This window comes from Schistocerca nitens, chromosome 2 (genome assembly GCF_023898315.1).
Source record: "Schistocerca nitens isolate TAMUIC-IGC-003100 chromosome 2, iqSchNite1.1, whole genome shotgun sequence".
Classification (NCBI taxonomy): Eukaryota; Metazoa; Arthropoda; class Insecta; order Orthoptera; family Acrididae; genus Schistocerca; species Schistocerca nitens.
The window spans coordinates 563,083,172-563,097,356 of record NC_064615.1 but is presented as its reverse complement, the minus strand read 5'-3'; the positions used below and the strand labels follow the sequence as shown (position 1 = coordinate 563,097,356).

Here is a 14,185-nt window from a genome sequence, read left to right as displayed (position 1 = left end):
GTAACTTGTTCTCGAAAGAACAGTTATTGTTGATGACCGTGCAGCTTTTCTCTGAAATAAACGATACGTTACAACTTGCTGCCGGTCTGTCTGCAGTGCTAAAAGGGTGGGACACGACAGTTGGAGTACGCGGAGGCCCCGTCGGGTAGTGGTGGCGCACCTGGTTTCTTGCATGTTACATTAAGCCGGTATTATACTACGCGCATAACGCGTCCAAGTCGCATGCAGACGACCTGATACCTATCAGCGGAACGGATGAAGCTGCGATTTTAGCAGACGGTTTATCCAGCGGGAAGAAATAGGAACCGTTCTATTCTATCGTAGATTCGCGCATGCGCAGTAGGTGTATTGGCGCATGCGCAGAACGCGGCGTTTTCAGGGGGCTATCTGTTTGCTCATACGTGGGCTCTTGAAGCCACTTATGCCTATTGTATGACATATTGTAGACATTTCCTCAGTGAGTAATTTTTTGTTAAATGGAGTAATAAAACAAATGAAAATTCTTTCTTTTTGTATTGTCGTTGAGAAAAGTTGTATATCTCGTGATAGCTTCTGAGTGTAGAAAAGGAATGAAACAAACAACGTATAAGGGAGCTTATTGAGGCAGACAGCAGGTGAAGGTGTCTGTATGATCCTCTAGATACGCTGTACAATAAAAAGGTACGACTAAAAATGTTTTATTTTGAGTTTATAAGTTTTATGTAAATGTGATATATTAATTTTAGTTTCGATACGAAAATGTGGTATATTAATTTTACTTTCGATGTGTATGTATCATCTTACTTGGTGAAAGTACCGCACGTGTTTGACTTGGTTGCATGTTTTATATTATTTCAGCATTCCAGCAAGTATAGTGTTAGAATAGTCGCAAGAGTCAGAGCAGTTGTGCCAACCACGACCAGTGACGACAGTAAAAGTCGTTTTGCAGCTTTGCGGTTACACGACTGTAGAATAGATTCCCTCAGTCGGACACCGTCACTGCATATACTAAAGGGATAATTGTGTCCTCCACGTTTAAAGTTCCGTGAAACGTTGAAACCGATAATCATTTCCTTATATGGGCATGACATAAAAATAACACTTTAGTCTCTAATTCCACATAAACATAACGGAATTTCATTCTAGCTGCACAAAATAACGATAACTGCTTAATAAATACGAAGCTCGACCTCTCAGAAGTTTCAATGTGAGTAAATTAGAGCTTTACAAAAATATCATCTTCCACACTCAACGACGCGAAGAAGCCCGCAATTCTGCACATGCACTCTTGGGGCGCTGGTGCAGATTTACACGTTAGGTGCACCCGTGTAGTAGGGCTAACGAAAAAGTTGGCAGTTCGAGACTCGTACGCTTGGAACGCTGCTGAAGACTTGTATACAATAAGGCACCAATTTATGGGCCGACGACGAACGGACCAATTTCGTGGTAGCCCACACACGTCCCAACCGACTGCAATCAGCGACTGCGCTGCCACTCTGTTGTGATTTATCTTAAGTTCACTGTGTTTATGCTCTACGACATACCGCTTGGTTTGACACGGAAACGAAAACGGGGGTTTGCCTTGGCTGTTTTAAAGATAACAAGGCCAAAAAAACAGAGAGAAAGCTGTGGTAAGAGAAGTCGCTAAAGTAAGGAAAGAAATTCACCAGTGGCGGAGTGGTTCTAGGCGCTTCAGTCCGGAACCGCGGTGCTGCTACGGTCGCAGGTTCGAATCCTGCCTCGGGCATGGATGTGTGTGATGTCATAGGCTAGTTAGGTTTCAGTAGTTCTAAGTCTAGGGGGCTGATGACCTCAGATGTTAAGTTCCATAGTGCTTAGAGCCATTTGAACCATTTTTTTGAAATTCGCCAAAGCTCTTTAACTTAAGCAGCTAGGATCCAACGAATTTCGTAGTTATCTAAGAATAGATGAATCATGCATTTCCGAGCGGCTGAACATCATCAAACCACTGTGAACGACAGAGAATACAACCATGAGAGAGGCTGTAAGACGCGAGGAGATGTTGTTAGCTACATTACGATTTCTAACCACTGGCAGACGTTAAGAGGACCTCAAATTAAGTGCTGTTGTATCCTCACACTTATTAAATGAAATGATTCCTGACACCTGCAACGTGCAGACTGAAGTAATACGTCATGTTAGAGAAAAATAAATAAAACAAAAGAAGTCTGCCGGCCGTTATCGTCGAGCGGTTCTAGGCGCTTCAGTCCGAAGCCATGCGGCTGCTACGGTCGCAGGTTCGAATCCTAACTCGGACATGGATGTGTGTAGTGTCCTTAGGTCAGTTAGGTTCAAGTAGTTCCAAGTATTGGGGGAGTGATGACCTCAGATGTTAAGTCCCACAGTGCTTAAAGCCATTTGAACCATTTTTGAAAGGAAGTCTACGTAGACGTTGTTAACTTATCTACGTAGCTCAAAAATTGACCGGGAAATTTAAGAAACTAATTTCAGATTCGAAGGTCGTGGCGGAGATCATCTAATAAATACAACACTACACTTTGCCTTTGCTTAGATGTAGGCTGGCCTTTTTTTATCACTTATGACGCTGAAGCAAGTATATTTTATGAATTAACGTCCATTGAAGGTCGATATTTCGATTTTTAGGTTAAAAAAATATGGTTCAAATGGCTCTGAGCACTATGGGACTTGACATCTGAGGTCATCGGTCCCGTAGACTTAGAACTACTTAAACCTAACCAACCTAAGGTCAACACACACATCCACGCCCGAGGCAGGATTCGAACCTGCGACCGTAGCAGCAGCGCGGTTCCGGACTGAAGCGCCTAGAACCGTTCGGCCACATGGCCGGCTTTAGATTTAATTTCCGATGAGTATCGGAAATAAATCCTAAAAAGAATAATACAAAGGACGACTGACTTTTATTCTCTCTATGTGCCACACGAAACAATTATGGATTCCTTAAAAAAAGTGCTTTATTTCTTGCATCTGTATTGCTGTTCCCCTCCCACGACGTGTCTCACGAACATCTGAAGTCTTTAAATTCCTCCAGAAACTTTATCTTTAAGGCTTAGTTCGCCTCGTACCCTGTCACGCATGTTCGAACAGCATTTAATCCCGCGGTCAGTGACGAAAGGCGAACTTTTATCGGGCGTTTGGCACGACAGCGTTACACACTGCACAGTTTACTGGGTGGAGTGGTCGCCTGTCGGGTGGTCCGACTGAAACGTCCCCCTTTGAAAATTATAATTACTGTGCTGGTAAACCTCTTACGTTATTTGATTTTCAAACAGCTGAGCAAAACTGAACGTACTCAGACATTTCTCTCTTTACTTATTCTGATCATTACTAAACTGACACACAATATTTTTAGCGCAACGCAATCAGACTTTCAATAATCCCTACAAAAGAATGGCCCTGACTAACAATAATCTGTACCTTTCATGAATCACTTACCTCAAAAAAACCTTCTTTACTCGAACTACTGGGATACAGCGTGCGCTAATACTGCCAGCTAAATAAAAGATTCAAACTACTGAAGGCACTAACTACTGATAGGCACAGTTAGCAAATGAAAGATTTTGATAGAGAACAAACAATGTATTTACCTTAATAGTGCTCAAAAGTCATTATATATATATATATATATATATATATATATATATATATATATATATATATATATATATATATATAAAATCCGTTCATGACATGCAGTGTTACAAATTTCCTTTTTCTGGCGGACACACGTTCAGATCGTCCGCTCTCAAAATTCTGCCATCTCTCTCCCCACATCCACCACTGCTGGCGGCTCACCTCCAACTGCGCAACGCTATGGTTCAGATGGCTCTGAGCACTATGGGACTTAACTTCTGAGGTCATCAGTCCCCTAGAACTTAGAACTACTTAAACCTAACTAACCTAAGGACATCACACACATCCATGCCTGAGGCAGGATTCGAACCTGCGACCGTAGCGGTCTCTCGGCTCCAGACTGTAGCGCCTAGAACCGCTCGGCCACACCGGCCCGCTCGGAACGCTATGCGCTGTTGACATCCAACTGCCCAACACTACAATAGCAAACATTCCAACAATGCGAACCAACCACAACTGCACACAGCAGAGTCAGTGATTTTCATACAGAGTGCTACGTGGCGTTACCAACATAAAAACCTAGACAGCCTACTTACGCTACCAGCCTGACATCCCGACGAGGAAAGTTGGTCGGTCTACCGGTCAAATGGCCTACACACGTCCAGTTTGTCGGTCTGTCGATCGGTCGGTTGGTGCCCGTGTACGGGCCTGCAGGTGTGTTGTGTAACAGAGGCTCGAGTTGCAGCCAGCGCGTGCTTGCAGAGCCCCCCGCGGCGAGGGCGTCCCGGCGGCGGCGGGCCTACGCGGCGCCGTGCAGCGGCTGTCGGTGAACGGCCGCCTGCTAGAGCTGGGGACAGCAGCGGCGCAGGCGTCGCCCCCCGTGCAGCCGTGGCGAGGGCCGCCCTGCGCGCACCCACACTGCCTGCCGCGCTGTCAGCTCGGCGGCCGCTGCAGCCAAGGTGAGGCCGGCACGCGCTCGCTGCAGACGTGCTCAGGAAAATGACTGGCATAACATCTCTTAATCGCTATGCACGCGACAGCACGCGTACCTATTACACTAGTGGACATCAGTATAAAGGCATGGCTATTTGAAGGAAAATTAACGTTGTCGGCCGGAATAGTTGTGCACCGTGGATGAGATCCAGTATAGTGACAAATGCAGTCAGATCGTATAGCATTTGATGTCAGGAGTACATAATATAACAAAACATGCGTGATTCAGGTGGTGCAGGGTGGAACTCGGTATAAAAGTAATCGGTTCTTTCTGGTGTTAGTGTGTACCTCTGCTGCAGACATCAGACAGACACCATTTGCGACAGTACATATTGTGTGCATAAACCACGAATATAAGAATGCCACGAGGAAAACACTTATCGTGAGATGAAAAAGCAAAAATCGGTGCCTACAAGGAATTGCGACTCTCTAATCGTCACATTGACATGATGTTGAACTGTGCAAGTACAGCGATTGATAATTTCGTTAGACTGGGCGCACAGTAGGGACAGAACGGAAATACTGGGTGATCAAAAAGTCAGTATAAGTTTGAAAACTGTTAAATCACGGAATAATGTAGATACAGAGGTACAAATTAACACACGTGCTTGGAATGATATGGGGTTTTATTAGATAAAAAAATGATAATAATACAAAAGTTCAAAAAATGTCCGACAAATGGCGCTTCATCTGATCAGAATAGCAATAATTAGCATAACAAAGTAAGACAAAACAAAGATGATGTTCTTTACAGGAAATGCTCAATATGTCCACCATCATTCCTCAACAATAGCTGTAGTCGAGGAATAATGTTGTGAACAGCACTATAAAGCATGTCCGGAGTCATGGCGAGGCATTGGCGTCGGATGTTGCCTTTCAGCATCCCTATAGATGTCGGTCGATCACGATACACTTGCGACTTCAGGTAACCCCAAAGCCAATAATCGCACGGACTGAGGTCTGGGGACCTGGTAGGCCAAGCATGACGAAAGTGGCGGGTGAGCACACGATCATCACCAAACGACGCGCGCAAGAGATCTTTGACGCGTCTAGCAATATGGCGTGGAGCATCATCCTGCATAAACATCGTACGTTCCAGCACGTGTTTATCAGCCAGGCTGGAGATGATGCGATTCTGTAACATATCGGCGTACCTCTCACCCGTCACGGTAGCAGTTACAAAATCAGAATCATGCATTTCCTCGAAGAAAAAAGGCCCGATAACGGTAGATGTGGTAAATCCAACCCATACCGTGACTTTCTCGTCGTGTAATGGAGTTTCCATGACAGTTCTAGGATTTTCGGTAGCCCAAATTCTGCAGTTGTGGGCGTTGACAGACCCTCGGAGCGTGAAATGAGCTTCGTCAGTCCACAACACGTTTCTCAACCAATCGTCGTCTTCCGCCATCTTTTGAAACGCCCACACCGCAAATGCCCTCCGCTTCACTATATCGCCAGGTAACCATGATGCCGATGGTTTTTGTACGGATAGCATTGGAGGGTACGCCTCAGTGCCAACCAAACAGTAGTGTATGGAATGTCGATGGGACGTGCGACTGCACGAGCGCTGACATCCCCGTGCATAGACGAACCCGCTACAATCTTCATTTCTTCCTGAACTGTCTCAGCATCATTACGCCTTGTGTTCGGTCGGCCACTACAGGGTCTGTCGTCTAAACAACCCGTGGCTTCGAACTTCGAAATCATTCTCGTCACAGCTGCATTTGTCAACGGACCTTTACCCGTTCGAATCCCCTTCCTATGGCGATAGGATCGTAACGCTGAACCAGCACATTCCCCATTCTGATAATACAGCTTCACTAAAAGCGCCTTTTCATGTAACGTCAACATGCTGCGACTGCTGGCGCATCTGATTCTTTGCTGCTGCTGCTGCTGCCTGACAGGGGCAGATGAGCCCCTGTGGGTCGGTGGAGTCTAAGCCGGAAGGCTATTCCTCCAAACTGACGGAGCGTGGGATGTGGCCTGACTTCGTGTTTGATGTCCTGTCAGTCTGCTGGGACGGTGGTCTGGACGTGTTGGCAACTCAGTGGTAGCGAAGCAGGTGGAGCCATCTGGTTGCGTTAAGACGCTGCACCCGGTGGCCCAGGGCTCGAAGGAGCGGATTTTCGGACTGCGCGTTCTTCTCGTAAAAGAGCCGTGCAGCCTGACGAATCCTGTCTCGAACAGTAGGGATGTTGGAGATTCGGTTAAGGTCGTCCGACGGGAAGTCCTGAGGGAGGTGCAATGCCAGACGTAGAATCCGTTTCTGAAGGCGCTGCAGTCGGTCGACGTGGGTCGCTGCAGCAGTGCCCCAAACCACAGCGGCGTAGTCGATAAGCGGGCGTGTAAGTGGAAGATAGAGCGCAACACCCAGTTCTGGCGGGAGCGCAGGTGTCGGATTGAGAAAGGGGTAGAGTTGAGTCATTCTACCCCTGACCTTTTTGACGATGTCGTCGATATGGTATCTCCAAGTGAGTCCTCTATCCAGCGTCACACCCAGGTACTTAGGGGTATTGCCCCAAGGTACGGCGGTTCCCCTGATGGTGATCTGCGGTAGGTCGGCTGGGATATGCTTCTTGGTGATGAGGAGGGCTTGCGTCTTAGCCCCATTGAAGCTGAGGCGCCACGTCCTGGCCCACTGACTAAGTGTGTCAGCCGCTGCCTGCATGCATCGTTGGAGCAGAGCTACATTCATGCTGCGCGTACACATCGCCGTATCATCCGCGTAGAGGACGAGGTGGACCCTGTCCATTCGCGGCGTGTTTGCGGTATACAGGATGTACAGTATGGGGCCGAGGACGGAGCCTTGGGGAACTCCAGCCCTGACCCGGCGGCGCGACGACAGGTCCTCCGTGCGTACATGAAAGCTTCTGTCGGCGAGGTAAGATTTTAAGAGACGGACGTGCGGCAGGGGTACACTGAGGTCCAGGAGCTTGAAGAGAAGCCCCTTATGCCATACAGAATCGAACGCCCGTGAAACATGCAGGAAGATGGCTCCGAAATATTCCCGCCGTTCGATGGCATCAAGGGTCTCTTCAACGAGTCGAAGCAGTTGGTGCGTTGTTGCGTGTCCAGGGTGATAACCACATTGTTCGTCCGGGAGGAGACGTTCTTCCCTGATGTGACGCAGGAGGCGGCGTAGATACAGCCTTTCAAAGACTTTGCTCACTGCTGGTAGGAAACTGATGGGCCTGTAGCTGCTCGGGAGACAAGGGTCCTTCCCAGGCTTTCGGATGGGCATGACCTCGGCGTGTTTCCACTCCTGAGGATAGCAGCCAGTGCGGAGGATGCTGTTGAAAAGGCGAGCCAGGTGTTCAGCGGCTGTCGGTGGCATCCGTCGCAGCATTTCATTCATAAGCTGGTCAGGGCCTCCCGCCTTGCGTTTATTGAACCGTCGAAGTTGATTGGAGACTTCATCAGTATCCACCTCTTCGATACGTTCGTCACCCGTAGGGGCAGCGAGGAACACCGGGAGACGTTGAGCAACCAGGCGAACGTGATCTGGATCCATGGGGTCCATGACGGGCTGGAAATTTTGTTCAAAAACGTCAGCAATGGCGTTGGCTTTGTCCACTGGGCTGCTGACGATGTTTCGACCAACTCGTAACGGCGGAATCTTCTGACGCCGGCGGAGGAAGAGCTGTGTGGCTTTCCAGGCGGTACCATCGTCAACCCGAAGAGTGGCCAGGCGGCTGGACCATTCCTGATGGCGGTGGTTTGCAACAGCAACTTTTATGTCCTTCCTCATCCTGTTGAGAGCCCTCTTCGTCGCTGCGTTGCGCGTCAGCTGCCATTCACGAAAGAGGCGGTTTTTGGCAGTTATCGCCTCCATGAGATGCGGTGGTAGTTGGCGGGATCGGTCAGGTGGGCCAGATCGCGGCCGCGGCGTGGCCAGGAGCACCGCTTGTAGAGTACAGTCGTGGAGGAATCGGTCACAGCCATCAATCTCAACATCGTCTGCGTCAGGTGCGTCACGGAGACCCTCTTCCAACAGCTCCTGATACCGGGTCCAGGTGGTGTTCCTGGTTGGGATGCCTCTCCGCGTCACTGGCTGGGCATCGACGTCGATGTCAAATATAACTGGGACGTGGTCCGAAGATAAGGCAGTGCGGGTGCTGGCGGATATAACATAGGGCACCCCCTTGGCCACCGCAATGTCGAGCACGTCCGGAGGCCCACCGTTGTTGGGAAAGTGGGTGGGTTCGTGAGGTCCGAGGATGACGGCTTTCCACTGCTGGGCCGCTCGGAGAAGTTTGCGTCCGTGGTTGTTGGTGACACGGGAATGCCATTCGGTGTGCTTAGCGTTAAAGTCACCACCATCAAAGACCTTTCCAGGTAATGCCAGCAAAGCTCCAACGTCCTGTAGGAGTAACTGTCGGCCAGGCGGACGGTAGACAGCAACAAACGTGATGCGCCCATACGAGGTGTCGACAGCTACAGCAGTGGCGTCCATCGCTTGTAGCTGCGGAAGAGGAACTGGATGGTGCACCAGGGAAGTCCGGACGTAGACTGCAGTGCCACCGCCATGAGTTGGTCTGTCGGTCCGGTAACACACGTAGTTGGCAGCCCGGACATGGACACGAGGCTTGAGAAAAGTCTCGGAAACCAGGCAAATGTCGACGGCCTCATCCCGCAGCAGCTGTCTAAATTCGCTATCTTGGGTGCGGATGCCCTGGGCGTTCCACACGCAGACAGTGACGCCTCGTTGACTACGGGCCATGCTGGGAGGCCAGTGGTCCAGTGGAGATTCCCTCAACGGCTGCACTGACAGCGGCAATGAGTTGCCGCGGGATATCTTTGAGAAGCTCCCGAAGTTCTTGCAAGAGTAGCTTCATTTCGGCCTGCGATGGGACAGTTGCAGCTCGCGAGTGTTGAGCTGGACTCGCCACGACGTCAGCCTGTCGTCCCTGTTGGGAGTGGTCGTGTTGGCCCTGGTCTTCACCCTGCTGCTGTGCAGAGCGCCGCGCTGATGGTCGCGCTGCGGCCCGTGGACGGCGGTCCATCTCGGTGTTGGTAGCTGGTGCAACAGTGGCCGGCTTCGGCGCAGGTACGGAGGCCTGTGGTGAGGAGCCAGAGGTAGTAGCAGCAGCAAAACTGACGCCAGGTCTGACTGGTGCAGGCCGCTTTATGGAGCCAGGTCGTTGACCACGGCTCCGTGCCGCAGCCCGTCGGAAGCTGGAACAGCCGCAGTAGGAGGCCACACGTTCCCCACCACATCCAGCGCATTTGGGCGGTCCATCTGTCCGCTGCAGTGTGCAGTCTCGACTGGCGTGCTCACCCGCACACTTAACACAGCGTGGGGGCATCGTGCAGAACCGTGCCACATGCCCAACCATTTGACAGTTGAAGCACTGCGGTTCGCCCCTCTTCGAGCGCAGTTTTTCCGTAGTGACAGGTGTCGCCGCGATCTTCGTGACCTGCCATAGACCGCGGTTGTGTGGGATATCACAGGTGACCACGAGGACCAGCGGAGTCTTCTTTCGGGTGCGGCGAGAGGGTAGGCAGGTTATCGACCGGAGACCAAATCCATAGCCCATATCCTCCAGTTGTCGCCGGACGTGATCCAGGTTGTAGTTTCGAGGGAGGCCCCGAAAGACGATCTTGAGTGTCTTGTCCGTTGCAGATGGGTAAGTGTAGAACGGCTTCTCGTGTTCCCCGAACGTAGCCGTAACCTTTCTGTAATCTTCTGCCGTTTTTAAGGTGACCTTATATAGGTTGGCGCCAGCCGGCTTGATAATGACGTTATCTTGGCCGACAAGGCGAAGTAGTATCCTGTAGAGGCCGTCGTAGTCCTCCTTGTGTTGGACCACAATGGGCGGCGGTTTGGGTTCTCTCTTCTGAGCAGGCATCTCCACACCGTCAGCGAGCTCCTCAAAGGCGTTTGTCGTCTGAACCGGCGGTGCTGAGGAGAGTTGAGCCTTCCTGGCTGGCCGTTTGACGAGTTGAAACCCCTTCGTCATCGACGGCGACATCGGTCTGTATCGCCTTTTTGCCCTTAGGAGGGGCGCGGGTGGTTCCTGTGGCAGTAGTCGCGCGCCTTTTCGTTGTCCTGGCGGCGGCGGGAACGTCATTTCTTGCTGTCGACTCGTCGTCCGAGTCGGGCAGCGGAACTTGCAGTGCATCCGAAACGCATTCCATTTCCGTATCCATATTCATTGCCACGGTCGTCGTAGGTGGGGGCCGGATGGGGCCGCCGACAAAGCGGGCTTTGCCGGACGGCGATCCTCCACACCATTCGCTGTACGGACATCCTCTCGCTTCTGATTCTCTCTCTTTTTTTTTTCTTTGTTTATTGTTATTTTAAACCCGTACAACAGGCAGGCTGGCAGCAGCATTCTACGCCGCTCTTCAGCCAGAGGATACACAAAGAGAAGAAACACTGAGAAGACACATAAGGTACAGAACGGTGGGCAATAAAACAGTAGACACATAAAGACAAACACGGAGCCGTTCACACTCGACGAGAATCCACACTGCAAACTGTTGATACGACGCACAAACACTGAAGAAGACGATGGCACTGGTGAACGATGGAGTGTGACGGTGAACACTGAACACTAAACATGATGGCACACACGAAACACTGATGGCGGTGATCTCCGGCGCGCGAATGTCCACTTAGCGTGTGCGAGTCCGGGGACCTGCCAAGAGGGGAACAGGGGTGAGGTGGAGGAGAGGGGAGAAAAAGGATGCTAATGGCTGAGGAGACGGGGGCAGGAGGAGAGGGACAGGGGAGGGGAAGCCCGGGGGAGGAGGGGGGAGAAATGGAGGAGGGAGGGAAAAGGGAGAGAAGGGAGGGAGGGTGCCCAGAGGAGCAAGCACAGGAGGAGGGCGGGAGGATCAAAGTTGGTAGGAGGGGTAGATGGAGGGGAGGAGGGCATCATCAGGGAGGGGGAGCTGGCGGAAGCCACCTTGGGAGAGGGTAAGGAGGGTGGAGAGATGGAGACCGGGTGGGACGTGCGAATACAGGCGCGGCAGCAGGCGGGGGTGGGAGAGGATCGGGGAGACGAGCGGGTGAGGAGGATCGAGTTTGCGGGAGGTGTACAGGATCCGTATCCTTTCAAGGAAAAGGACGAGGTGGGGGAAGGGGATGAGATCGTACAGGATCCGCTTGGGGGAGGGGAGACAGATGCGATAGGCGAGGCGGAGAGCATGACGTTCAAGGATTTGGAGGGATTTATAAAAGGTAGGGGGGGGGGTGGAGATCCAAGCCGGATGGGCATAACAAAGGATAGGGCGGATGAGGGATTTATAGGTGTGGAGGGTGGTGGAGGGGTCCAGACCCCATGTACGGCTGGAGAGGATCTTGAGGAGACTGAGTCGGGGATTCTCTCTCTCATTACAGCTCCTTTTATACACGATTGTAATGCGCAATCACTGACGTTTTGCTGTCCAGCGCCATCTGTCGGATTTTTTTTTTTTTGTTCTAATAAAACCCCATGTCATTTCAAGCATGTGTGTCAATTTTTACCTATCTACATTATTCTGTGGTTTATTAAGTTTTCAAATTTATACTAACTTTTTGATCACCCGGTATATGAAGATAGTATCTGTTCCCCGAAAGAACAGATACCATTGATGACCGTGCAGCTTCTCTATAATGAAATGATAATTGAATCGACACCGTAGCTGCAAAGAGGCGTTGATATACATAATTGGCCCCGATCGGCACTCGAACCCGGGATCTCCTGCTTACATGGCAAACGTTCTACCCATCTTTTTTCGGTGTTGTTCGTTGCGTTTGGTCTGGGCGGACACCACAAGACATTCGTTCAAGCTGATCGTTGAGCTAAGTAGAAAATCATTTGACGCATCGAAACAGTTCCTTTTCCGCAAAGCAAGGGACGCAAACCGTTATTATCAATTTGATGCTGATTTACAGTTGTCAGTAACTGCCAAACATGCACGACAAATTTTGACAAATGATAGAGATCTTGCATTCAAGAAACGACTGCACAAACCTGCTCTAACACACAAACTTAAACAGGCTAGATTGGAGTTTGCTCAAAAACATATGTAATGGACTTTAGAATGAGCTAAAGTGATCTTGAGTAAGAAAAAGAAATTTAATTTAGATAGGTCGGATGGATTTCAATATTTTTCGCGTTATCTGACAACAGAGCAGCAGGCAAAAATGAGCAGAAATGTTGGTGGTGGAAGTGTTATGATTTGTGAAGACTTCTGCGCTAAATGTAAATAACGCTTTGCTTGGCTGAACATTGGAATCAACTCTAACATGTTCACTGAGATGCTAGGGACAGAACTGGTTATAATGTAGGGGGACGTAAGGAACGGAAGTCTAATGTTTCAACTTGATAACACGCATCTACATGTTTCTGTTACAACCAAAAAGTGGTTTGAAGATAAAGACACCGATGTCTTGCCCTGGTTTGCACGTAGCCCGGATATAAACTGCCTGAAAAACCTTCGGGAAATACTTGGAAGGCGTATTTATCGCAATGAAAGGCAATGTGAGGACGTATGTGAGCTGGAAACTGTGGCACGGGAAGAGTGGGTGGCAATTTCACTGCTAGAACTGCAAACCCTAACAATCAATGCCGAAGAGAATTTTTGAGGTAATTAGGAAGAAAGAAGGTTGGACAAACAGTGCAATGACATAACAGGACACTGACTGCCTTGATACCAATTTTCATCAAGGAAATGCTAACGCCTTATTTTGTTACTCGTGTTATGAAAGAAATTATGTAATTCCCTCATAATTGTTTATGTTTTATATGTATCTACTACTTTCATAATAACTACACAACAGACATTGCACTGTTATTTTCGTAAGAAACCTGCCTTTAGCTGCCTTTATACTGATTTCCACCACTGTATGTTCCAAAATGCCGCGCATAAAAACGGGATTTTCCGGTGCTCGTACCTCGGGTTTTGCTGGTGATAAAAAGGTAGGGTCAAGTGTTTTGGATAGCCCTTGCGCTAGAGACCATTGGCATATCCGAGAGAAGGATCATCTTAGTGTCACTAACCTATAGAACAGGCTCAAGGTATGAATGTTACACACTTCCTCCAGCTTAGGCAAATGGAGCGAATCAGTTGGTCCCTTTTGTATTGTGGTCTACGATGTGTTTAAAGGCAGCGGCTTTGCCGCAGTGGATACACCGGTTCCCGTGAGATCACCGAAGTTAAGCGCTGTCGGGTGTGGTCGGCACTTGGATGGGTGACCATCCTGGCCGCCATGCGCTGTTGCCATTTTTCGGGGTGCACTCAGCCTCGTGATGCCAGTTGAGGAGCTACTCGACCAAATAGTTGCGGCTTCGGTCAAGAATACCATCATAACGATCGGGAGAGCGGTGTGCTGACCCCACGCATCTCCTATCCGCAACCTCCACTGCGGATGACACGGCGGTCGGATGGTCCCCGTAGACCACTCGTGGCCTGAAGACGGATTGCTACAATGTGTCTGATGGCACTTATGGAGGCACCATTACTTCAAGGGTGGCTCCTCCATAAACCCCACAAAAAAGGTTTGTTTACTGTATTTCCGTCGTCACCAACGAACCAAAACCCAGCCGCGAATTCCGAGACGGTGATGCAAAGAAAGTAGCTGAAATTTTTAAGATATGTTCCTAAGATTTCGATCTCCAACAGCCTTGAAATTTTTTTTCATATCTGTATC

General features: G+C 49.7%; 1 protein-coding gene and 1 pseudogene across 1 annotated transcript in view; both read left to right on the top strand.

Moving 5' to 3' along the window:
• LOC126235157 (agrin-like) overlaps positions 1 to 4,555 on the top strand; it is a 72,641-nt gene extending 68,086 nt beyond the window's left edge. The window contains exon 15 of the mRNA XM_049943890.1: positions 4,370 to 4,555. Within this exon, the coding sequence (XP_049799847.1) occupies positions 4,370 to 4,555 (186 nt within the window). The remainder of the gene's footprint in view (positions 1 to 4,369) is intronic.
• A 9,085-nt stretch (positions 4,556 to 13,640) lies between these two features.
• Positions 13,641 to 13,758, top strand: LOC126238184 (5S ribosomal RNA; annotated as a pseudogene).
• Positions 13,759 to 14,185: the final 427 nt, after the last annotated feature.